Here is a 26,099-nt window from a genome sequence, read left to right on the forward strand (position 1 = left end):
ACTCCAGAATTATATCTGTAGGAAACTCTATCAGTTTCTGGTATTTAAAAGTCCACAGCATTGTTGTGAGAGACCTTACTTTTCATGCATTGTAGAATTGGAAATGTTTTACTGAAAGCTCAAGGAAGTAAGAGACCATATATATTTTATGTGACTTTTAAGGTTTCTACTAATGGAGAAGTTAAATCAGGGAAAGTAAAAACTTCAGAGTCAACTATAACTTGCCAGGCAGTGTGGAATTGACCAATATTAAGAGTCATTCAAGGATGCATAAATTCTTTTTCATTACATCTTGCTTTCTAATCTGAAAGCCTGCTGATGCTGCACACAGTTGTGTTATGGAGTGTTTTGGATCCTTACAAAAGAAGGGAAAAATGTTAATATTTTACCTTGCATTCTTGGGGTTTTGGGAAGTGGGATGTATAGATTACTTTTTTTGCCAAGGTAAAAGTAAGAAAAACAAATGGAATTTAGGAATTGCCAAGACCAAGCAAGCCAATAATTCTGTATTATACTTAATATCTCTTCCAGCCTTGAAGTAATATGTTCTGGTTTTGCCTGAGACAAGGGTTTTGTCTTTTCTTCTGAGTAGCTGGCACAGGGCTGTGTTTGCATTTAGCATGAGGATGAAGTTGCTGCCACAGGAATGTTTGAGGTTGCTGAGCAGTTCTCACTCCAAGTTAAGGAATTTTCTGCCTCATGCTCTGCAGGTGAGAAGCTGCAGAAAAAGCTGGGAGGGCCCTTAGCCAGGACATCTGACCCAAACTGGCCAAAGGGATATTCCACAGCCCAGGGAGTCTTGCCCAGTGCAGAACCTGGGGGAGAGGGCTGGAGCTGGCAGTCACTGCTCAGGGACTTTGTCACTCTCAGTCACTGCCAGTCTTTGGCTGTGGCCAACTGCATTGAGCATCACCTGCTTCTCTTGGGCTCTGTCCCTTCCTCCTCTTGTTGCTACAGTTATAATTAGCATTATTTGCAAATTTCTAATAATAGTTAGTAATATTTTGTTTTAATAATTAAGTTGTTCTTATTTCAGCCCATGAGGTTTACCTTTTCTCTCTGATTCTCCTCCCTGCTGGGGAGGGGAGGGGAGTGAAAAGCCACAAGTACTGAACTGTCAGCCAGGGAAAACTGTGACAATAATGAGAAAAGGAAAAGAGGACTAAGAGGTGGAATGCTCCAGAGAAGTATCTTGCTGGGGTTGCCAAGTTTACTTGAGTGATGTTGGAATGATATAACAGCAGGTCGTTTGAGATTTTGAATAGCAAAAGTACCCTGAACATACAAAATAATGCAAGACCTTAGATGTGAAGTTTAGGGCTCAGTCTCAGTTGTCACAACACATACATCCAAAATGTCACATGCATTAAATCCCCTGTGGAACATGGACTTGACAGTACTTTGCTTTAATCACACATTTCATGATGGAATCTTGTCCCAGCCCTGTTTTTATCCAGATTTGGTTTATTTTCTGACTGCATTCATGCACTTTTCAGCTCATTAGCTGAGACCAGTTTAAATACTCTGTTATTTTCAGATTATCTCTGTGTCTCAGGTGATTTTTCACTCCTGGTGTGATGCCTGCATAAAGCTGCCAAACTAAGACATTGGTTTAGTAAAAAATGGCCAGACTTGATCCTCAGCACAATGTCATTTATTAGTCCTCACTTGGCAAATTGATAAACTTTTCATTATTACTTCATCCTCTTTCCCTGAGCTCTGGCTCTTGTTTGTCCAATATTTTCTACTGCAACAAGAAAGCTTCTCAGACTGCCAGATTGCTGTTTGGAGCAGTAATACACTTTTGGAATTTTCTAGAAATGAATGATAGAGCAACCTGGCAGTATCTTTTTAAGACAATATATTTAAGTACTCTACATTTTGCATCCTGATTAGATGATTTTGGATTTCTTAGCTTTTCACCAGAGACCTTGCATTCCTATTGTCCATTCTGAGGTATATTTCTGTTACATGTGTCTAGAAAATAACACCTCAATAATTTTCAATTTTTAAAGAAATACAAAATTTCCCTGGAAAACATAATCTTATTACACTTCGGAGCATAATAACAGATCCTTCATCTATTTAGACCCTTCTGCTCTTTCTCTGAATATACACATTTCTCCTATTCCTCTGTAGTCACCTGTGTTTGTATCTGCAGATAGACAGACATAGTCTTCTTCATCTAAAGATACAACAGCAAGTTAACCAATTTCTTCAATTATATAGATTTAAACCAGAATGCTATCCCTCAGGAAAATGGTAACCAGGTTATATTTATCCTCATGTATAAATCTCATATTTTCTACTAAGTGTATATTCCTCCTAATTATGTTTGGAAGATCAAGAGATGCAGAGCAGTGTTCTGACTTGAGACACAGCATCTTCGTGCTGCCACACTGAATGGAAAGTTGAATATTTCTCTTGGGGCACACACTGGAAAGGGAATGGACCTAAAGTCATTTCCAGAGTAGGAGATAGTTTGAAAATTAGATTCATGCATCAGTGTTCAGTGCTTGTCACCTTAGTAAAGCCTTGCAGAAGGTTTTATTTCTAATAGTCCTGTTCCATCCTAATTTACCCAGGCTCATAGCAGTCTGTATGAACTTTGGAGATTGTGGTCCGTCTCCTACCCTCCACTTGTGTGACACAGTGATTTGAACACCAGGATTCAGGCTCTGTTAGATGTAGGGGAAGTGAATTCCTGCTTTGAGGAACCATCTGTGCACATGTGCTGGCCTAGGTCCCAGAGGTTCAATAGAAGGAATTAGTGGTGCCAGGAAGCGCAGCCAGGGGGAATGCACACTGCACTTAAGTGATTTAATCAGCACAGTGGGTGTGATCCTTCATTGCCTCCTGCTTGAAGAGTCGTTTATACCTGAGCAAAGCCAATGGGGAATTCCACCCATCAGTGCTCTCTTTATGCGTGTTTAAGTGACTGTGCAAAGTGAGAGGTACTGGGGGGAAAAGCCTCTCATTTGTGCTCAGAAGTGATCTGGAAGCTAGTGCAACTGCAAGAGAAAAGAACAGCCTTCTAACACCACAAGAAACTGGTGGCTTAATTATAATTCGGGTAAACAACACTTAGAGCTAAACCTGTCTCACACTTAGTATTTTGAGATTTTTTCTGTTGTTTAAAACACTGCTGGATTTAAATTATTGAAAGAACTGCAGAAGAGCTTCAAAAACTTGGGCACATGGTCAAGTTACTTGTATGTGTTACTTCAGTTCATTCTCAGATGGTTTTTGAGTGGGGAAAATTCAGTGTTTCATTTCTGTTAAGGACATGGAGTTTTTAACAGGGAAATTCAATTAGGTGAAGGGTGGCCTTGTTATGGGTTCACATTGTTGAGTCATTCATGGCTAACTTAAAAGCTTTGGAAAACAGTGAATGTGTGCACAGATATGTCCATGTGAATAAGATTTTTGAGTTCATAAGAAGGCTTTATTTCTCTCTCTGTTTCTTACAAAGCCACACACCACTCTGAATGGCACCGCAGAAACGGATGGTAGAAGTGGTTCTCCTCTTCTCAAACTCTGTTCATTTATATATTTCACTACCTAAAATCTCCAGAATTTCTGTGTTGCTGTGTTACAGCTCATGAGCATCACCTCATGCTGACTCCATGGTCTCAGGAACTCCACTGTGGGTCTCTTCTCCCTGAGTAATGACAAGTCTTCTATCCCAGGGTCTGAACAGGATTTTCTATGGGTATTTAGTTATCTTAAATATTTTTGTCAATATTCAGTAGTATAAAAATCAATGTCTGTTTTAGTAATTCTGAAAATGTTTATAATGTAGAGCCTTTTGTGCTTAAAACTTTAAAGTCTGTGGAGAAAATAAATTATGTAGGAGAATTTTGGTAATGACTCAATAATTGCCAGCAAAAGCTACCAAGTATCTTTACTATATCCTTTTAAAATTGGAAGTTTTTCTCCACTACATGAACTTGTTAAACTGCAAAAAATAGTAATGCATTATCCAAAGTCTCCCAGAATTTCTAGCCATCATTTTCCCCTTAAGGACAGATCAAATGACTGAAAACTAGGATTGATGTAGGTTACAGAGTGTATGGTGTGTACCAGACACAGTTCTGTTAGTGCAGCAAATAACAACCACACGGTTCCTACGACACAGAGCTGCACCAGCTGTCCACATCCCCAATGGGCAATATCCCCTGAATTTACACAGAAACCATACAGAGAAGAGCAAACACTTTTTAAAATATTTGTTCAAAGAGACATGTGAAAATATAGATAGAAATGGAACTTTTTCTCAAAATTACTTCATATTAACAAGTATATACATAAATGGCATGCTTCTACATGGGAAACTTTATCCAGTTCATCTATTTGGATGGAGTATACGTAGGGGAAAAAGCAAATAAAAAAATCTCGTGCCACAGGAGGGCACTGTCACCTCAGAATAGAAATGAGAAAAGCCTGCAAGTCTGCCAGAGGAAAACTGGATCTTTAAAATTTCTAATTATTCTTTCCATTGAGTGTTTCTACAAACACTGAAATGGCACAACTGACTTGTGTGTGTCTGTTATTAGAGGAGCACTTTTAGAGACTGAACCAACTCCTGTGTGATAGAAATATCCCCAAAGTAGCATCACCTTTTTGCTACAAGTAATGACTATAAACTGCATTAATTGTTAATGAAGAACAACTGTGGCAGCAGAATTTATCTTCTTTTCCTCATAAATAGCTAATAGATACATCCTTGTTCTCTCTCTCTTTTACTGTTAGCATGGCCAGCAGTCTCCTTTTCTGTTGGGCAGAGAACACAGCTAGTACTCTGGGTTTGTTTTAAAAGAAGGAATGGCTAAATGGTAGTTTGATGGAATAGATGTGTTTTCTTGGGTTTAGTCATAGTACATGGGAACACCATTAAAACAGTGCTGCATGATGTCTGTGAACATCTCCTATAGGAGCTTCTAAACCTCTCTAGTTCTTAAAAAGTTGCTGGATTAGTATAGACTATAAAAATAATAGTAAATGGGGCCAAAAGGATTCCAAATGCATCCTTCTCCACAAAAGAGTCAGGCTTGGTGCCATTTTACACAGATATTCTGCAATAATAGAAAATAACTCATTGGTAAACTTGTGTGGCATTGCCTGTAAAGCAGATTTCCTTCTCACTGTGTGCCCTCCTGGCACACTGGAGGGCAGCAAGGTTACCCAAAACCTGCTGCAAGAGCAGAGAAAATGAAAGAAAAATTAAAAAAAAACCTGACAAAGCCTTTTTTCTTTCCTGTCAGATGTTGGTACCAGAGCTCTGGTGTGTGTTCTGCTCAGCAGTGGCTGGAAACAGATCCCTGCCCCAGAAAAGGTAGGAAAAAGGGAGAATGAGAGACAGGAATCAGACCTCTCTACCAAATCAAGCAGTGCCAGACTGTGGATTACATTGCAGAGTGCAGCTCTAGTCCAGGATGAAAAATCATGTAAATAGCTTGAGACTGGTGTGTTTGTCCTGATGCATCTTCATTTGCCTTTTGTGCCCACCTCTTTTCTTGCCTTGACAGGGTCTATATTTGGAGTTCTGCTGGAATTTACTGTCTTGGTGAGGGAACTGAGTCAGCCTGCAGATACAGTTCAGTGAGATGTCTTACGCTGTTACAGTGGCAGAAAGAAAACATGATATTTGTTTTATACACACAATTTTCTATAAAGATTCAGATTTAACCTATTCCAATAATTATCTTGTGTGAAACCTAAAATGACCTATTATTTTTACATTTTCCAACAGATCAGAAAGTTCGTAAGTCTGTCAAGTTCAGTACCAATGTACCTCTAAAACATGATAAAATTATACTCCCTCTTACAGTGCAATATTTTTACATATATGGCAGGAAAATAATTTTGGATGAAGTATTTGATCACTGGGCACATGACTGAATTCATTTTCATACAGACAGAAATTTAATCACAGTACCAATCATAAGCTGATATGTATGAGATTTGTTTGTTCCCACAGCTAGAAATGAAAAGTCTGGGGGAAAGGTAAAACCAGAGGGAACACTGTTCCCTAGGTATCTGAGCATGAGACCTCTCCTCATCTCATTCTTTGCCAAATGCCCTTTTCATTGGTTCTGTCCTTCACAGCTTTTTGTTCTTTCACTGACAGATTTTTAAACTCTATAAGGGCCAGAGGGTTTAAAAATATTGAGTCTCTTCCTTTCCAAAAATGCTCAGTAATCTCTTTCCCTCTGGGGTTGATCTGCAAAATACCACTACTTTTGTCACAGAGAGGTCATGATGTGAAGTAAAATGGTGTAAATATTTAGCCTTTAGGACAAAGAAGGAATATATCCCATGGCATTGCAGGTATTTCCTTTCAAGAGACTTGCACATGGAAGCAGTGCCATTCCCTACCTGACTGCTGGCATTACATAAACAATGGGGAGAGCCATGGCCATTGCTGGTACAGCACAGCAACTGTACTGAGTGATATCCCCAAAAAATCTAATAATAGAAATTCTTAATATCCATTTCTAAGCTGTGATTATCGTTTGATTATGCAATGAGGTAAAACAATATTAAGATTTTGACAAAGCTTGCTCTGTAGTCCATTTATATAAGATTATCTCTGGGATTCAGATAGCTGCAAGCCTGGTTTTCAATTTATGTTGCAAGGGATGAATCCTAACTGCATTGCACAGCTGGATGGAGGGCAGGGGATGGGAGATGATCTGTGCTTTATTTTTATTTTTTGTGCAGTTTTTAACAAGTAAGGAAGTGAGGTGTATGTCTGTGTGTTAATATGTCTGACATTAAACACCTTGATTTCCTGTGGGAGCAGGCAGAGGAGAGCTGCAATTAGTTTATGTTTGTGAAATGACAATCTCAGCTGATGAAACTTCTGCAAAATGGGATGAATCATTACACTCTTCCAAGCAAATGAAATTTCTTTATGTATGACATGACTTTCTGCCCAACAGTTCCGGATTTTCTTTGGTCCTTGGCCACTCATTCCACTTGAAGTGCTGTTTTCTCAGTTCATTTGACAGAATGTGTTCCATGTCTCATTAGTTTCTAATTATAGGAGGAAAGAATGTAATGACGCTAGGCAGTAATTAAAATCTATCTATTCTCTGCACCTTCTCTTTCAAATCACAGAGACAAGATTTAGCCTGAGAATTTTTTTGTTGCTGAAAAATGTCAGTATGTGGAAATGTGCTGAAGGATTGAATGTAGACTTAGGTGTGTTTGTTTCTAAGGTTTCATCTGTGAGTGCCAGAAGTCAGAAAGGAAAATGAATGTTACTGACTCTATATATTTTTCCTAGTTTGTGACATAATTACAAGCAGGTTTTTTTCCTTGTCTGTGAAGGTGAATAAGCTATTATATTGGTATTAGCAAACACAGGAGGTTTTCAGTGTGCAGGATTAGCACTCAGATGTGACAGCAGCAATAGGCTGCAGCTTCTGGAGTGAACCATTATGCTCCAGTGTGCAAATAATCTTCAAATGAGAGGGCCTGCTGCTGTCTTTCCCATTGCCCCCTTGCCTAGGAAGCATCAACGAGGATGAGAGCACAACATCACATCTCTGAATGCTCAGGAGTCATTCACTCACTGTGATTAGAAATCCATCCAGTTCAGAGACTAGACAATGTGAGGGTGACAGGAAATTTCAAGTAAGGAGAGAAAGTCACCATTTCCAGGCAGCAGCTGGGGTGCTGTTCTGTCAGGAATTTTGCTGTGCCTGACACATCCTGTGTCCTTGGCTTTTTTGGCTGTCTGGTTGTTATCTGAAGACCTCAAGCAAAGCTGTCTGCTTCAAGAAAATTATGCACCCATAGCAGGGATCTGTGCATGTTTAAAATAATGACTTGCTTAATTTTGATTATTTAACCTATTGCCATAACAATACAGGTTTTGATATAATTCAATCACCAATGTAAGCAACTAAGAAATGTTTTATTATATTTCATTCATTTCAAGGTATCCAGATGGAATAACCACTTTGACAGCATCCAAACCTGCCTGCTGCAGGGAGAACTGGAAATAACTTCTGTTTCTGTACTTCAAAGCATGAGGTACAACACATCCCTGGTACTTTAGCTCAAACACACGATCAGAATCATGAAATGGCATGGAGGAAGGATTGTCAAAACTATGTAAATTGTATCATGTTGAAATTTTCAGCAGATTGTGTCTGAGAAGAAAGCACAAAATGGTGATTGTTTTTGTTTTATGGGGTGGCAAAGCACAAGACTGATACCATATAATGGGTTTACATATCTGGACTTTCTAGATAACTCCGCAAAGGATTTGTCTGAAAAGAGAGTCTGAGCAAGTCCAGGGGTAATAAGAGAAATGCAAGATGTAGAAATGGGAATTAAAGAAATTAAACTTTGAGGTCTATGTTAAAGCTGCTAATAGAAATTAGATACAAGCCTATTTGGTGCATGCCAGGAGGAAAAAAAAGTTAAAATATTTAATAACTTTGGTCTAAATAACTACAGTCTTAAAGATATGTTGGAGAACTCTCTTAAAATTAGTACTGTTTCCTGAGTTTTGTGCAAGTCCTGGTTGCTGAAATAACTGCACATGACTAATGTAGTTCATAAACATCCCTTCTCAGATTTGCTTTTCTATCTTTGTGAATTGTCTTGCATGGCAGAGGTCATTCTGGAATTCCTCTGAATGCCTTTCATTTGGAGAGAAGAGGAATTGGAAGATACAGTACATTTATTCTTTGGGTTTGTTTCCAGTTGTTTTCAGGGCCAGGAGGCAGCAGTACATAACCTGAGGCTGCAATAAAACCTGATGTTTCCTTCTACTCCCCCTCTGGAGCAGAGAAGGCATGAGTGGGTGTAGGCAACGTGCTGCAGGGGAGCTGCAGATTTCCCAGATTCATTCTGTCTGAACGCCCCAGCAGGAGAAATATTTATACAAGGAAGCACCACTCAAACAGCAGCATCTCCCTTCCAGTGGGTGCACAGGGAGGAGCACCACAAACAAAGAGCCCAAGGGGTGCTGGGAGGGAGGGATACATCCAGCTTTATTGCTTTATTGCTCAGCTTCCAGCATTAGGTAGACCTTTCTTCCTTTTTTTTTCTTTTTTTTTTTTTTCTTTTTTTTTCTTTTTTTAGTGTTTCAATTCCATTTATTTTTAGCTTCTGTTAAATATTTTAGGATATCTCATCAGTGGATATTTAGTTTTAATCTCCCCCAGAAACAAATTCAACTAACCAAGAAAAGATTAAATTTCACTCAAGTATGAGACCCTGGAAGGCAAAATATCAAAGAGCCAAAGTTACACAGATCAAACCCAACTCAGTGTGCTCATCTACCAAGTGTTGTGGGCTTTAGAGAGCTCAGTAAGAAAAGAAAATATCTTTGAGCACATGAGCCCAACAAAGATACATGGTAAAGTGTCAGTTGTCCTGTTGGAAAACACTGTAGCCAAAAACACGTCAAAGAGTCAGAGTGGATTATTGACCAGGACACTGAGGCAGCAGCAAGAGATCTCAGGTCTGTCCCCTTCTCTGCTGGACCAGCTGGGGGACAGCAGTTTCCCTCAGCCCGTGGAACTCTTTTGGAACACATCCATACTGTGTCCAGCCACATCTGGAGAGTCGTCTCCAAACTCATGTGGGAAAATTTAACATGAATGTTGAAAAGGGGAAATCAAGATAATTATGTAGTTACGTAAAATTTGTGAATTTTTATAATTATACAATAATTTTTCTTTAGCTTCTCACATGAAAGAAAACTCAAAAATGTTTGATTACTATTGCTTTGTTTCCTTTGATACAGAAAAGTAACAATGTAGGCATATTCATCCAAAGAAGCAAAGATATATTCACAAACATTCTTATTTAAACTCAGAGCTTCTAGTCAGTGCTATAAAGTTGTTCTGAAATTTTCTGCTGTTTTCCAAACACATTTTTCTTATAATAGCAAGGAACTTCATAAAACTCCATTCAGTTTTATGTTCATGCCTTGTCATGGTTCTGGGATGCCAGAAATAAGCCAGACTGTATGTTTTGAACAAGTTTTTATACAACATGGAAACAAGATGATGCCTCTAAATTATAAGAAGCTTCAGAAAATGGAATTTTTTAAAGTAATAAAATCTGCCATACACTGGGCCTTGCAAAAATAATAATAATAATAAAAGTGAAAAGTGCATGAGTCTTTTATTATGTAATTGAGGTGTAGAATTGGATGCACCTTTTACTAAAAAATGTTTCCATATTCAGAATATGATGAAATGCTCAGTGATATGGCTTCTTGAATGACTGTGGTAATTCTGAACTTCCTGATACCTTTGATTCTTAAAGGGTATTTATGTAGTGGAAGAGTAACCAAATGTTTCATTTACTAGTTAATTACAATCTGAGTAAGTGCATAAACCAGGTAGTGATTATAGAGCTTATAGTGCCATAGAGAGAGTCCACAATTTTCTGTTCCTTTTATCAGTGACAGATACAGCTGGCATTTTTAACTTCTTTCACTTGCCTCTGTTGAATCTTGCCTTAAAATGAAATTACATAGCAAAGATAATTCTGTTGCTTAAAAATTCATGGGTTTATCATGAAGGCTTTGAGTGTTGAAAAGCTTGCAGAAATCTGCAAGGAATTCCCCCAATTGGCTTTGCATGTTAATTGTTGATGTATTAAGTTCTTCAGAAACCCGTGGCTTACCCAGACACACAGGTGGGAAGAGAGGATGTTCACACACCTTTCTGAGTTCTAATGCTAATTTCTTGTGTAGGAATTCCAGAGCATATCTTAGTGTTATATGATAAATATATTTACTTCTCAATTTGCGACATTCTTCTAGAAGAGACTATTGTGGACTAGTATTTGAGAGCTAAACATGATTTTCATCCTCCTGCTCTCAGTTTGCCTGAGGACAAGGCCTGCTCTGTGTGCAGATTCCAAACTGTTTCTGCTTTATTAAGTATTTTGTCTTGCAGAAGCCAGGTGCAAACCTTCAGCAATGTGCAAATTAATCTTGTTCACAATCACAGTTAACAGGTAACAGCAGAAACATCTGCTGGCAAAAGTAGGTGTTACAAAATTGTCTAAGGTGTGATTGGTGAGGAAATGAAATGGAAAAAAACCTAGCTCTAATAGAACAGTTATTTATGTGCTAAGAAAGGAGATGGGAAATGTGTTTGGGTGTGTTTTTAACCTCTTGAACTTTCTAGGAGGATATTACTGACATCAGGTAGAAAGTGGAAGTGTTGAAGGAAAGAAAAAGCCTTTAAAACCACCATCTCTTTAGCTATTAGAAGGGGGCAAGAAAGGATTTTTGAAACCAGAGAGTAAATAAAGGCACTAAAGTAGAAGGAAACAGGTTATTACTAAAATAGTAAATAAATGTAGATTTTTAAAAACATAGAAGATCTTCAAGAAACTAAGAAAGAAAGAGTGAGAAACTATGGAAAATGGCAAACAATGAGATGATGTTCTAAAATTGTACTTAATACCAAGAGTAAGGCCACAGGCCTGCATGCAACAGGCCTGAAGGGAGGAACAGAGATGAAGAGGATGCTTGGTTTGAAGATCATGCCTCAAAAGAGACAGCTACAAATCATGAATAATTTATGGCCAGTACTGCCATTTGAAGTCAAATAGATCAAGCTTAGGACATGAAAAAAATCTTTAAAGACTACAGATAAGGATCTTGAAACTTCAGTTACCAGCCTCACAGGTAGAGGCAGAGCTTCTAGGTGTGTGTAATCACCCTAGTCCAAACACTACAAGGTATTTAAATGGCTCACTCTTTTCAAGAGGAGACCTTTGAAGAACTATTTATTTCTCAAACAGACATATTCAGGATAAAAGTTCACAGCTACTACAGAACAGGTTCCCCTGGGAGTCCCCATTCCATGTCACAGTGTGTGTTGCCATCACATTGTGTGTTTTCAGGCCTGAAAGTGCAACCTTTTAATATCTTAAAAGTGAGGTTACAACAATGTGAATCCCATGGGTAATGTCTTTAAGTTTTTTTTTTCTTTTAACATTTGGAAATATTATGTCCTGGAAAGCTTTTAACGATGACCTGGCAGTTCTGGATGTGAAGCAGTGTGTGGCACACGGAGAAGGATGCACTGGGATTCCCACAGGAGTGTGGTGAGGGTCTGTGGACTGGGCTGTGCTGTGCAGGCTGGGGTGCACCCTACACATCACAGGTACTGTGATGTCCCTGGCAGCCAGGTCTCCATGGGGTCTCCTGGGTTAATGTTTTAGAAATTTGGGTGCTGTGTTTGTAAAAGAGAGGTAAGGCTGCAACAAGTGACAGGCATCAGAAAAGGCTGATATGCTCAAAAGAGTCTTTCAAAGTGTTTTACATTTGTCTCTCTACAGAGGTTGCCAGGCTCCAGGGTGGTGTGACAGAAATGATGCAGTGGTCATTCCCTCTCTCTGGGACAGTCATGCTGTCACCTCAGATGCCACAAAGAGAGAAGGATGCTCAAAGCCCAAGAGGCAAAGCAATGAAATTGCAAACATTAACTTCTCACACACAACAAAATATTTGCTTTGAAGGGGCTCATGAGTTTCCTGGAAGTGATGTAGGTGTGGAGATGCCATCCAGTTTCCTTCAGGAAACCAGAATTCCCAAATTGCAGCCCTGCTCCTCCACCTTGCCATGCCCAGCAGCAGGGTCTGCTCCCTGGGATGCACTTGGCTGTTCATGTGCAGGTGGGGGAGAAAGAGTAACCAAAAGAGCATTGAAATACTGCTTTACTCTCTTTTATTCTACTGAACTTGGAGGCTTAATTTTTAACATGACTTTCAGTTTTTAATGTGTCAATAATAGTAGTGTTTTCAAATTGCACCCCAGCAGCTTCCAGCCAGATCAATTTTAAACATTTCATTATTTCTAGAAGTTCAAAAGAAGATGACTGATGGTACTTTTTGAAAAATACATGTTTTACTGATGTAGTTTCCTCCTTGTTTCTTGATTCTAACATCTCTATGTGAAAACACTTTTAGGCCAAATGAATGTTGGAAAACATGAATACAGATGTAAACAAAGTTCTTCAAGCAGCTCTCAACATGAAACAATTTATTTGTTGTTCATTTGTATTACCTTAAGCTAGCAACCTTGGTTTTGGAATATAATTCCACTATCATAGGAATTTTATCTCAAAGAACAAAGAGTTTGTAATCTCCCAAGTTTACATTTCCAGAGTAAATGAATTAAATGTCATAAAATTAATACTCTTCATTGCATTCTGAAAAACTACTTTTCCTTTAAAGTTATTTTTATATTGTATTTTAAGTTTTTTTTCATGGGTAGTCTGTGCAGCACTGCATTCAGATAGGCATACTGATGATTATCATACATTTATTGATTTTAGCTTTTTACTCTTTGCATTATTCTCTAATAATAAATTCTTCTGTAGAATTCTTTGCATTTCTTGACACCAGAGGTACATTTTTTTCTCTCACATGTTTTCCTATACCTACACTTGAAAGAATGCTAGTTTTTCTCAAAACATTGTCATATCGTTGTTGACAATCTGTGTTTTTCAAAATAATAATGGGAAGAAAATTATTTATTTTCTTCATATCCAGTAATATTTTTGTTTTTTCCAAGATGAAATCAAATAATAGATTTATTCAAAAACTCTCTTTCTTAGATCAAAGCTTTAGCACTAGAGCAAACTGGAGTTTGCTGTCATGAATGCCCTGGTTATTGCTCTCACATCTGGATGACCAAAGCCAACACATGCAGTTCCAAGATATTGCTGTTCCACCTTAGGGTTTTGTAGCAAGGACAGTCTGCTAGCTCTGTTTCAGACCAGACATTTGCTACCATAACATAAGAAAGGAAATGATGAACTACAAGGATCATTGAAATCATTCAAACTTGTTTTCTTCTAGTTTTGCATAAGTATTACTGGGTAGCAGCTGAAGATAAATCAATGCTTATTCTTTGTTGACTATGTGTTTTTGCATTTTGCATGAGCAGAGAAGGAGTGTTAAGGTCAAATAGATTTTGCTCTCTGTATTTGAGTGGGTAGGGTGTGAACCCTTGTAGGACTTTTGGAGGGAGGCAGAGGGAATGAGGTGTTGGGGGTATTTTTAACCTGTGCACCAAGAATGGAAGCAGCTCTGTATGATGGGTTGGTACCTACACAGTGTGACTCTACTTCCTCTTCAAAGTCACATTCTCAGGTTAAAACAGAAGAAATTGAGCTCCAATCAACAACACATTATCTGCATTAGTCAATTTTTTTCATCATTTTCTCAATTCTTGGAACAATTGACAAAAAAGAAAATGTAGCAATTACTGACTAGTTTTATAAACATTTCTTGTCTCTAGCATTAAGACACACAAAGGGTGGCACTTTACACATTAAGTCTTGAAAAATATTTTCAAATTCTCCTATGTAGGGCATGATACAAGAAAGTATTATTACATAAATTTTATCCTGCAGCTCTTTAGCCTTAATTATGTAATCTTCTTGAGTGTAGCAGAGAACTCACTTAATAGACTGTATCACTTTTTGAGATAAGTGGCATATTTTTAGCTTCTGTAATGTACATTGAAATGAGGGCAATTATGCCTTGTTTCAAAAGGCAATGTTAAAACACACACTATTTACAATTCAGAGTTTGCTTGAACAATACAAAATGAGGGAGTTAATGTCTGAGAAATATACAATGATGAGGGCAGCTATTTGAACATTACCACCATGCTTAGTGTTAGGATACTACATTCCTCTGTGAGGATGTGTTGTCAGTGTTGTAGGATGGAATTTGGAATTAGAGGTAACCTGTATCTAAAAATGTAAGTAGAATATTTTGTAGTCACAAGGTGCAGCACAGAGTTTCAGTAGTTTGTATATCATGTACACATTTTCGTAACACCCTAGTGTATTTTCTTTTTGTTTCTCCCATTTTATTTGATAAAAATAATTAACAATTAAAGCTCACTGTGAAGGTCTCTTCAAAGTAAGTGATATTATTTTAGTTTTATTTTCTTTTTCATGTCTTTTTTAATATATGGATGGATTTGACTATTGTTAGCTCCCCATGGATGCTGCCTGGCTCTTGTTACATGTGACACAGACTTGTATGTGTTATTTCCAACCAGCCTTTTAATTATATCTATTCAAATACAGTGGCATAAACAAAACAGCATCTTAGATAAGTAGGTTACTGAAAATGCAGTGTAATGACAGGGGTTTGAGAAACTAGAAATTGCATTTGCAAAGAAAGTGAAGGGATTTAACTGTGTAAGAACAGCCTTAGAGGAATATGTTTATTATTTAGGACATATATTTGCCCCAGGCAAGACTAAATCTATTTCAAATGAACTATCCCTACACTATACACATTACGAACAGTAAGCTGTCCTCATCTTCAAACATCCTAATGAATTATTTTATCTCCTCTGAGAAAGGAGGAAGATGCTGAATAATAAAATAAGGCCAAGGGAAGAAAATGTCCAAGACTTTATCTTATAATCGTTGTACTGCAAACATCTTTTTTTGACATAAAAAGGGTCTGGAAGTGAATCATCAGTACAGAAATTGACTGTCAGTCCTACACTGATCAGTTGATAGGCTACAGAGATTATCTTGTAGTCTGCAGATGAAAGGATGAAGTGCTCAGGAATCTTCTGATTTATCACAGGATTGATTGAACTTTAGTCATTTGTTTATTTAGTTTGTTTAGTTATTTGAACACAAAAAAATACTTATTTCTATCAATGACTTATACTTATTACCTATTTTAAAATGCTTAATATTTAGAGTTATTTTAATTCTGAAGTAATCGTGACTATACATTATTCTTTCTACATCACCTGGTCTGATCTTTTTGAACCAAACACTTCTCCCTGCAATTCATTATAATTAGATCTAGCTGCAACTGGCAAGAGTGACATTACAATGTTTTTCTCTTGTGATGTTTTTGAAGGTCATTCAGTAGCTAGAGCAGGATAATTTCGTTGCCAAACAGGAATTGTAGAAAGGAGCTGGGATAATATGCTTTGTCTCAAGAAGTCACCAGTACTTATGAAAATATATTCACAGGGGCATAAGAGGCTTCGCAAGAATTTTTATGCTTAGTTATGTCCAGGAAGTGTTTTAAGACATAGACTCACCCTCTTAACTTGCTGATTTTATCATAAAATTAGAAACATTCAAAATTCTGGTTTTTTCTGTCTTTTTAATAATTCAAATATCCTAAAAGATCTAATAATTTTCTTGCTATTAAATGAACAAATATTATTTAAAGGCAGTGTTCTATCATATCTACACAAGTATATTTAATGCAAAACCAATCTTGCTCGTAACATCTGTGTTTTTGTAATTACCCAGCAATAAGTTCAGTGAAAATGCTTGTAAGATCCCACATTATCCCTTATTCTCTGGTTACTTGTATATTAATTCTTTTTATCCTTATCTGACCTTTCTGAAGCTCTGTTTAAGCTCTAGCAAGCATGCTTTTAGATATGGAAAACCTTACGAAAGACAGACTCAGGAAAAGACCTTGACCCTCAAGAATCTTTGTTCAGTTGAGGAGTTATTATGAGGAGGATTTCAGGATTTTCCCTTTTCTCCAGGGACAGTCATGATTTTGTTTTGCTGAGGTGAGTCTGTTGACATTGAGTCTAGGAAAAACTGAGTGGAAAAAAAAAGGCTGAATTGATGTCACTGGAATCTGGAGAAAGTCTTTAACCTCTCTCAAAAGATGAAAAGTAATCATCAAAGAGCCTTTCAACTCTTTATATGATAAGGTAGAAGCAGGTGGATTTGAATGCCTAAACCTGAATCTCTATAGATACAAACCTGAACAGAAAAGTCAGATTCTCTGTCCGTGAGAATTTTCAAGATATTGATTCCCTAGGAATAGCATTTGGTTTTTTCCTGTCTATTAAACCCAGAAGATCTAATTCTTCACCGTGAAAGAGATGCAGAGTGCAGGAGTCTTTGTGCTGGGGTGCTTTTTGCCCTGACTCTGAAGGGGATCTCCCTGCAGGGCCAGTCCTGGCTCCGTGGCTGTCCCTGCTCCCACCCACACCTCTCCCAGGAGTCTCCCAGCAGCCAGCAGCTGCCCTGCCACAGACACTGGCCAGGTCACTTTTATTGTGCCCAGAACTGAAACCAGCACAGAGCTGAAACCAGGCAAACCCTGGCTGTTAATTATCTCTATTGCCTGGCTCCACTTTTTTGTTGGATATGGCATTTGTGTCGAATTCCACGGCCTTGGCCCGTGCTGTTGAGAGGGCCTTGGTTTTCCTATGGCTCTGCTGTCACAGGATGGGTGATTTAAAAAGGAACTATGGAGCAGAGGGTGAACAGAGAGGTGTCTGAGTGACTAAAGGCGTGGGAAGGCAACTGTGAAGATTTTTAGCCAAGGGCTGAAGCAGCACAGAAGAGATTCAAACTGCCCTGAGCCCTTCCCAGCCATTCCAGGTCACGCCTCTGTCCTTCTTGTCTGCTCTTCATTGTCCAGAGTCCTGGGAATCCTTTGGTTTGTCCCTTGTCTGACTCTACATGGATTATATAAGGATAAATGGCACTAAGGAGGTCTGATTTTGCAGTTCTAAAAAAGTACACATTCATAGATCTTAGAAGTCTGCATGACAGGGAGGATTCAAAATGCCTGTTTACTGAATTAGTTTGTTTATCCAGTCATGTAAATTTTTAACCAACTGAAAGTAATATAGAATATACAAAAGACAGGGAATGAAGGGAATTGTAGTTCAGTTTTACTCTTTGAAGACATGATCCTGAAATGTAGAGTATTTTCAGTGAACCAATTATTCAACAGCTAAACTTTAGTAAATGTTCATTAATTAATATGGTTTGATGCATGACTGACCAGCAGGAGTATGTGGATTATTTTAGGAATAATTTATTGTTCACATTTTAGAAATATCTCTTATCCATTATTCTCCAAAAGAATATGCAAATGTTGTTACCTTAGCCTGGTTTTTATCCCCTAAGAACAGCATCAAACTGTTGTAAGCTGCCACCATAGATGAATTCCTGCTCAGAGAACTCTCTGTAACCCTTTTTAATGGTATTATATGAAAGTCAAATGATTCAACTCCTCCTGTGTTTTCTTGCAAATGATGATATTTGGAGGCAGTAATGTGGTTCATGCAAGTTGAAATAAGGGAGAGCTTGAATAAGAAACAAAAAAAGTATTTATAAACAAAGTATTTATTCCTTGCTGACTCTCTTATTAGGATAGGTGGCTATTCATAATGGGAGTAAAATCTTAAGGTGTAGCTATTAAGGAGTTTTAGGGTTATCTTAAGGATATTGTCTTAGAATTGAGGATTTCAATTGAGGCAGAAAACATAAAAAAGGGCTTTCAGTTGATTGTGTCTGCCTTCTACTTAAAATGTTTCACTGTCCTACAGAGACAGTATTTTTTTAGCAAGCATGTTTGAGATAATAATTTAATATAGCTTTTTCAAAAATAAGGATATTGAGATAAATACCTTCCCATACCATAAGGAGAACAATAACAACACACAGAACACTTTAAAAGTCATCTGGAATTTCTGACTTACAGCTTATGTCATTATTTGCTCCTCTGTAAAGCGGATACAAATGTGTTTAGACTTGCCAAAAGCAAGATGCAGGTAGTAGTACCTTGTACCCATTCACTAGATCAAAATCTTCAGACAGGAAATGTTTTGAGCTCTCAGAGGGATCTCTCTGGCAATGCCATATGCTGTAGTCAACCCATCCTAGAACCTGAGGCTGTGTGTGGGGCTGGCAGGGATTTCTAGGTGCAGTGGAAACCCATTTGTGCCCATTTTTAATGTCAGGACTATTTCCCAATGCAAATCTACAAATCGAATTTGCAGCTGTCATATTTTGCCTTAATAAAGAAGCAGAAGATGACTCCTGGGGTTTCTTGAGCATTATGAAACCTCTGGGGACTGCATATCTGCCAACAGTTCAATTCATTAGGATATAACATTGAAATAAAGTATAAAAGCCTGAAAATACATCCTCTTCCACAAAGTAATAGCCCTAACCGTATTTTCCTGATGAAATAGAAACCAGAGACAGATTTACTTTTGTGGTTTAATAGATGCATAGCAAGATGAATATTTAATTACTGATTTGTTTATCAATTATGAGCAATGCACGGTTTCTATTGCACAGCTCCAATTAGCTCTCTAAACCATAGAAAAGGAAGAAGATAAAAGGTATTTACAAATATTGTCTGACCAGTCTTGTGGCTATTGTGCAGCTTGTTGAATTGCTATTTATTAGTCTTATAATGCCTTTGTATCTAATAAAAAATTCAAGGCAGGCTCTGTAAATAAGCAGTAGACAATGTCTGGTCTAAAAAAAGGAACTACCCAGTCATAGAAATGAACTGGGAATACCAGAAACTCCATCTGTCCTGACTAATTAAACATTTACAAACTGTTTTGCATAGTACAATATTTTTTATGTTCAAAACAACTGGAATAGGGAGTAGAAGTGCAATTTATCTAGGAGTTGTATGAAATTCATGGAAAACTGTTGATAGAAAGAATTTCAAGATTTAAGCTACTCCTTTCCTCTTGGTCTGTGGTATGGTTTCCTAAACTCTCTGATTTTAGGGTTTCCATTGTTTTCCTAAATACTCTCTACCAGCGTTGATCATCATCATAGTTTAAAAACAGTATGGTTGTTTTACTCCTTTGATCATCAATAGTATTTTCTTCCAGACTAGTTCCATATTTCCAAGTATTTCCGTAAGTCGTGTTTTCTAAGCTGTTTACTTGCTATGTTCCCCTGCACTACTCTGTCTTTCTCAAAATATTGCACTTAAAAGTGATTTTTTTATTAATTAAGCAGAATGCAGCAACCATTTCACATACATTTTTCACAGAGCAGCACAGAGAATATTTTTCCCAAGTCTACACACAACGCTGAGTAATAAATCCCAGAGGCAGGTTTTTGCAATAATATCACATCCTTTGTCCTTTGTGGACTACTACAGCCCCGCAAACTTTTTTTTTTTTGCAAAGCTACTGATGTTTTTATATTTGTGCAGTTGATTATTTCCTTCCTGCAATCTTTCCCTTTTTAAATAAAGTAACTAATTAAAATTTTTGAAATGTCCTATTTTCCTGTTCCCAAAGTGCAACATGTCCTGCTCAATATAATCCATGTGTGCATTATATTTTGCAAATCTTATACTTCTGTATCACTTGTTGCTTTCTTTGTAAGAACTACTCGTAGCAGTGAGCATCCAAATTTTGCAAGTTGGTGAATTTTTGTTCTCAAGAGTTTTCCATCAGTTCATCCCTTTTTTATTGGAGAATCACATTGCATTCAGTGGATGGGGCCTTACACTGTGAGCAAAAAGGTCACCCACAAGAAATGGTCTTTTCTTAATGAGATACATGCTTTTTGAGCAGTGATTATTAACATACATTATTATTACAAAATATCTTAAACCCATCTCAGTTTCTAAGTGTATGAAGTCAATAGTAATAGTATATATAACTCTGATGACACTAAGTCTCAACATGTACTCTCTTGGCAATAATCTAAACAAAACCAATGCTGTTTACACAAGGTAGATTTTAGTGAAAAAGCAAAAAATATATGCAGGCAATGTATGTGGACTATTTAGTTATTTTAATGAAATGTCTATAGGGCAGAAGGTTTACAGTTAACTTTTTTTTAAGAGTCACCACTATTACTAGACAGTGGATTCCATTTGCTAAGTAATTTCTTACTGCTTGGTCAGTGTCTTTGTAAGAAAATTGAAGTTGCATGTGAATGTTCAATTTGGAGAGAAACAAACTGGTAATTCAGGATGACTTACTTCAGATAAGAGAAGCAGAGGGATGATTTGTAATATTCCAGTTGGCTTTTTTCAGCTGTTGCTGGGATTTGCTAACTAAGGGACAGAATTCTGACATCTGGCCCTTTGAGTTAATCCTGTATTTGTACAGTGCGTGCAAAGGAAGAGCAGCAGATAAATGTATTAATTTCAGCAAGACCATCAGGTCTTAGGGAGTTTACACTGGAACAAGCCTTGTCCTTCTCTGCCCATAACCCAGCCCACAGCTCAAATGTTCAGCTTTGACTCAACAGAAAGAGAGTAGGGCAGTTTCTAATGGCCAAATCTCAGCCATCCTGATTCTCTCTCCAGACACAAAGCAAGCATAGCCCTCAAGGATGAGAAGCTGTTGATTGCTGGGAGGTATAAAGCTGGAAACAAGAATTTGTTTTGAAACTGAGTAAATCAAGACATGGAAAGTTTACTCCTGTTTCAAATGCCTTAACACAAGCCTCAAGATGCTTTTGTTCTCCAACTGTTCAATTTTGTATCTAACACCCCTTCGTTGTGTTCTGGTTTCTCTGGGGTTCTTTTCACCTAAATTTAATTTTGGGGAAGAGTTTGTGGGAGTATAATATAGCCCTCTTTCCGACATCTCATTATTTTTTCCATTGCCTCCTCCACTGTCCCTCAGAATCTATCTCCACCAAAACATTGGCATTAGTTTGTACTGAAATTCTGCACTGAAAGTAATTGCATAAAGTGTCAAGATTATTTTAGCTGCATGGGTACTCAAACACTTAACTGGGTACTCAGGCTGCACCTAGGTTGCTATCAAACCTGGAATCTTTTTTTGTCCTTACTGTTCATGAAACTATGGAAAATACGTGCATGCTAAGAGTGTAATTATAGGCAGAGTGTGGGTCTGGCTGAGGAATACTGGAGTTAATGTAGTTGCCAGCATGCTAATAAATCACTTAAAGAAGGTATGAAGACCCTTTAGGCTCTGTTGGCTTTAAGAAAATATTTGTAGGAAATAAACCAGATTCATGTCAACCATTATGCTGTTTTTCTACTCCTCCTAATTATTTAGATGCTGCACCTAGATCAAAATAAATTCTAATTTTGCATATCTGTGGTTATAAAAACAAGAGCAGCAATGAAAATCAAACACAGGGTAACTGCAGCAGAAGAAATACCTACACTGGACATTTTTGCAAATTTTTTTACACCGCAGGCCTGTGAAAGCAGCAGCAGCAGGCTGAGTACCTTTCATGTACTTTTCAACTTAGGAATTGAGTGACGCCTTTTTGCTGCTTTAAAATGCATGCTAGCTGCTAATTACCTTATTTTAATGCATAAAAAATGGACTGGTGTGTGTCATCATATTAAAAACTATGGATGCTACATTATGGGAGCACTCCAGGTGAGTACTAAAAGCTTGAACAACAAAACACTGAAAAAACAAGGTTTCTCTTTGCACAAGAAAGAAATTTTTTTGTCTTTTATGTTTTACTGTTTATTTCCCTGTATGCACCTTGTTCACATTAACAGAACATTAGAGAATGCTTTTGAGTCACCAGTACACTCAATCAGGGAATAGGAAACTTGCAGCATGTTAAGATTTTATTATTTTCTATCTCAGGTCAAAAAAAAAAGAGTTGATTAGAGAATGGCTCAAGCAGAAAATTAAAGACAATAACAAATAGAAGAAACTCAAATTAAGGCTGAAATATAGTTAGTTTTCAACGTGGGCAGGATGAGAGTGGAAGCACACTTGGGTGCAATGCTGCCATTTGTGCTGTCTGAGGGGAGATGTATTTATTGCTGCTCATATTTCTGTTTTGAGAGCCCTGTGTAATGGTGGTTATCAGCAGCTATGGCTCACAAACATGCTGCACTCCTGTCCTCTTGCACCTTTATGTTTATTTTCCTGAGAAAATGAGAAAAGTTAAATGCTTTCTTGAATACTTGACTAAATACCTTTCTTGGCTAAAATGGCAGAAGACACCATTAGGCACACATTGCTGCATTCTGGTTTTGCCCTGCTCATGAGACTGAACACATCATTGGTGCTTAATGTCCAGAGATTCAGGAGTTGGAACTTGAATTAATTCTCCATCTCTTTGTTTATTCTCCTGTGAATATGTACAGCAGGCTCCTCTCAACTCTGGAGTATCTCACTTTCCTTTTGGAATATAACAGCAAGGCTTGCCTTTTAGAAATAAAATGGGTGGGGGTATTTATAAAGTCAGAATAAACATAGATGTCTGAATTTAAATTCAAATACTTGCCAGAACTATAAAGTAAGGTAAAAATTGGAAGCAGCCTGAAAAAACCCAAGCTGCTTACATTTCACTGTTCTTTTTGAAAGTAAGAAATGAAAGACAAGAGATATCATGCACATACAAGAATATTAATATGCAGTTCCTCTTTACATCCCTCCTCATTGTCACAGGTTTTCTTTCCACTGAGAAATAAAACAATATATATGTCTAGAAAAATATATTTTTCTGTTTAGTTAGTAGGGTTAAAATTGTATTTTTATTAAACACTGAGTACTTCCTCATTTGTCATTCTAAATTCCACTGCTTGTTTCCAAGGAGATAGAATTATGAAGGAAAGCCATCTGAGACTCTGATTTGTAAGGCTGCTCTCTTTAATGAGAATAGAATGTGCCTTATTTTAAGGAACAAAATAAACTTGTAGCCTCTTGTGGTAGTAAAGAGGTTGAAACTTTGAGTTTAATTTCTGTGCAGGCTTACTTTCTGTGTCTGGCAGGGGGAAGGGGATTGTCAGATATTCAGTGCAGTGTCAGATCATCCTTTAGTGGCTCAGTTCTGCTGTTTTCTGCACAGAAGCAGTGCCAGTTCCCTCACCCATCCACCCTTTGTAGTAGTTGTTTTCTCCTGACAGTCAGAGGGTTTTTTTGGAGGATAAGAATGGAAAGCAGACAACAACTAGTTTTTCTTCCTGTGAATACTTCAGAAACACCAAAGCCTGGGTGGTTCCATGGATATTAAAAAGCCTGTAATTGTTCAGTGCAATTAGTAAATGCTAAGATCTAACCAGAGATATATTTCTTGGTTTAATTGTGTTCATAAAATCCTGACTGAACCTGGAGGGGAACCCTTCAGCTGTCTTACCTGAAGTAGTCTTCACCACCTCAGTTGTATTTCGGAGTCCTGTGAAGGCGAACTGGTAGAGCCTCCAGGAGCGGGTGTCGCCCACCTCCACCGAGCTGCGCTTCCACTGGTAAATGATCTCCTCTCTGGGGTACCCATCTGATTGCAAGGGAAATACAGAAGGCTTTGTTTCACAGCCACTGCTAAGTTCAGGGTGCTTTGGGGAGTAAAAATACTGCTATGTATTTCTGGAGAAAACTGGAGAAGCATATTGCTGGTGAATTATAGATACATTTTTCTCAAGTTTCTTACTAGTGCCTTTTATTTAATGTCACATTTTATTAATTATATATTATAATAGCACTTGAGATAAATTTTTAAAAAAATAGGTTTTCCACTTTTGTGGACCAATAAAATGTAATTTTGCCCATCCTCCTGATCCATCTACAGCTGGACCAGGAATTCACATCTTGATCTAACTGCAAAATGTCAAACTCTTGACTCCAACTAGTGCAATAGCAAAACACCCATGCACAGAAAGAAAGTGGACAGCCAGGATACCTTGATGCTGAAACTAAAAATTTCTTGTTTCATGCTCATTTCTTGTTTTATGCTCATAAGCATAAATTAATCATATAGGTTCCACTTTTTTTTTTTTTTATAGCAGTCCTTAATGATATTTGTGAACATACATGATACATGCACTGAAAAAAAGATGAAAATAAAAGTGAAAACCAGGGGGGTATGTCTAATAAAGAACATAACCTTCATTGACTCAATACATAAAAATAAATTTATAATAAGTTCAGTGTGGGTCAGAAAAAGGAATATTTTTAAGCATGTTACTTACAGCTTGAAAATTCCAGTGGGCAGGAGTGAACATCCATTGGGAAGTTGTGTAACTGTAGCTGACATTCAGCATCAATTGTCAGCCTGAGAAGAAAGAGATCAGGTTATAGGGAATGCACTTGAGAAGCTTGTCCTGAAAGCGACATCATGGCAAGCAAAGCAAGATTCTTACTAATATGGACACTGCCTAAAAAATAAGAAAATACTATATCTATATATCTATATATAGATATACACACACATATATATAGTAAACTATTGCTATCTATGTAATTATTGGAATATTCTAAGCATAGGAAGACATTGTGGTTACTGCTTAGCAATATTTCTTTTTTGGTTCCATAGACCCTGATCATCAACTTTCTGGACTGTGTAATGGAAGAAGGTATTAAAGTTCTGTTCTTGTGCATCTGAAATGGCAGCATTACTCACAACTGACAAATCCATAAGTAGATATACAGGTCATCTCATGAGCAGTGACAAATCTTTGTGTCACAACATGCCATAATGCACTAGGAAAATGTATTTTACATGACAAAAATTCTATTTCAGAAATGATGGATAGGAGTCCAAATTTAGACATCTGCATCCAAGACAGACATCCAGACTCCCTTCACAGCTAGTGTAGAGGTGCTCTGAGGATACATTTCCACTCACTCCAAAATAAGACATTCAAATTTAATCAGCAGAAAAATATACCAAAAGGTGTTTGTCTCCACTGAATATTAAGAGAGTCTCGATGATAACTCAGGTAGTGTAGGTGCTAAGCTCAGGTAAAGACAACTTTTAGAAATCCCAAGTAAGATGAAATGTACCCTCTGGTGTTCCTGCTAAAAGCTCTACCATTTTTTATTCACTCCCAGCCTCGCCATGAGCTGCAGGATACTTGGACTTTGGAAGAGAGGGAAGAGGTGGGGTGAGAGATGGAAAAATGAAAGGATAGGGTAAAATATTTGTTCCATGAGGTGTCTCTAGGAAAGCTGTAGGTTTCTGGTCTTTGCTGATTCTGGGCCCTGGTTTTTCTCCAGGTTCCTGAAGGAAGCTGTTATGGGCAAATGATCCTGAGTCTCACCCTGTGGGATGCAGAGGAATGCTGGCACCACCAAGTTAATGGAGTCCAAAGACAACCTTTCTGCATTAGGGATTGAGGAAGAAATCTGATTTCCCTGTTTCCCTTCCCCTTCTCATTTTCAACATCTTCAGCACCACAGAGACTTGATTTCCTGCTGGGCAGGGGGGTTCTTGAACCTGGGGGAAGTGCTGAGAAAATTCAACCAACCCTTCAGGATCCCTGTTCAGGACAGAACCCTGGCGGTGGGATACGATCACATTTCATTTCTGGGTTAATCGAGGTGGAATCCTTGGTGCTTGCTGTGACTCACCAGCACAACT

The 26,099-nt window shown here is 37.7% G+C and overlaps 1 protein-coding gene across 1 annotated transcript in view; it reads right to left on the bottom strand.

Annotated features, from left to right (window-relative positions):
- GABRG2 (gamma-aminobutyric acid type A receptor subunit gamma2) overlaps window positions 1-26,099 on the bottom strand; it is a 65,147-nt gene that overhangs the window by 10,017 nt on the left and 29,031 nt on the right. Inside the window, exons 5-6 of the mRNA XM_063413462.1 lie at window positions 24,709-24,791; window positions 23,880-24,017 (exon numbers count right to left, since the gene is read on the bottom strand). Of these exons, the coding sequence (XP_063269532.1) occupies window positions 23,880-24,017; window positions 24,709-24,791 (221 nt within the window). The remainder of the gene's footprint in view (window positions 1-23,879; window positions 24,018-24,708; window positions 24,792-26,099) is intronic.

Source organism: Prinia subflava, chromosome 16, assembly GCF_021018805.1.
Source record: "Prinia subflava isolate CZ2003 ecotype Zambia chromosome 16, Cam_Psub_1.2, whole genome shotgun sequence".
Lineage (NCBI taxonomy): Eukaryota > Metazoa > Chordata > Aves > Passeriformes > Cisticolidae > Prinia > Prinia subflava.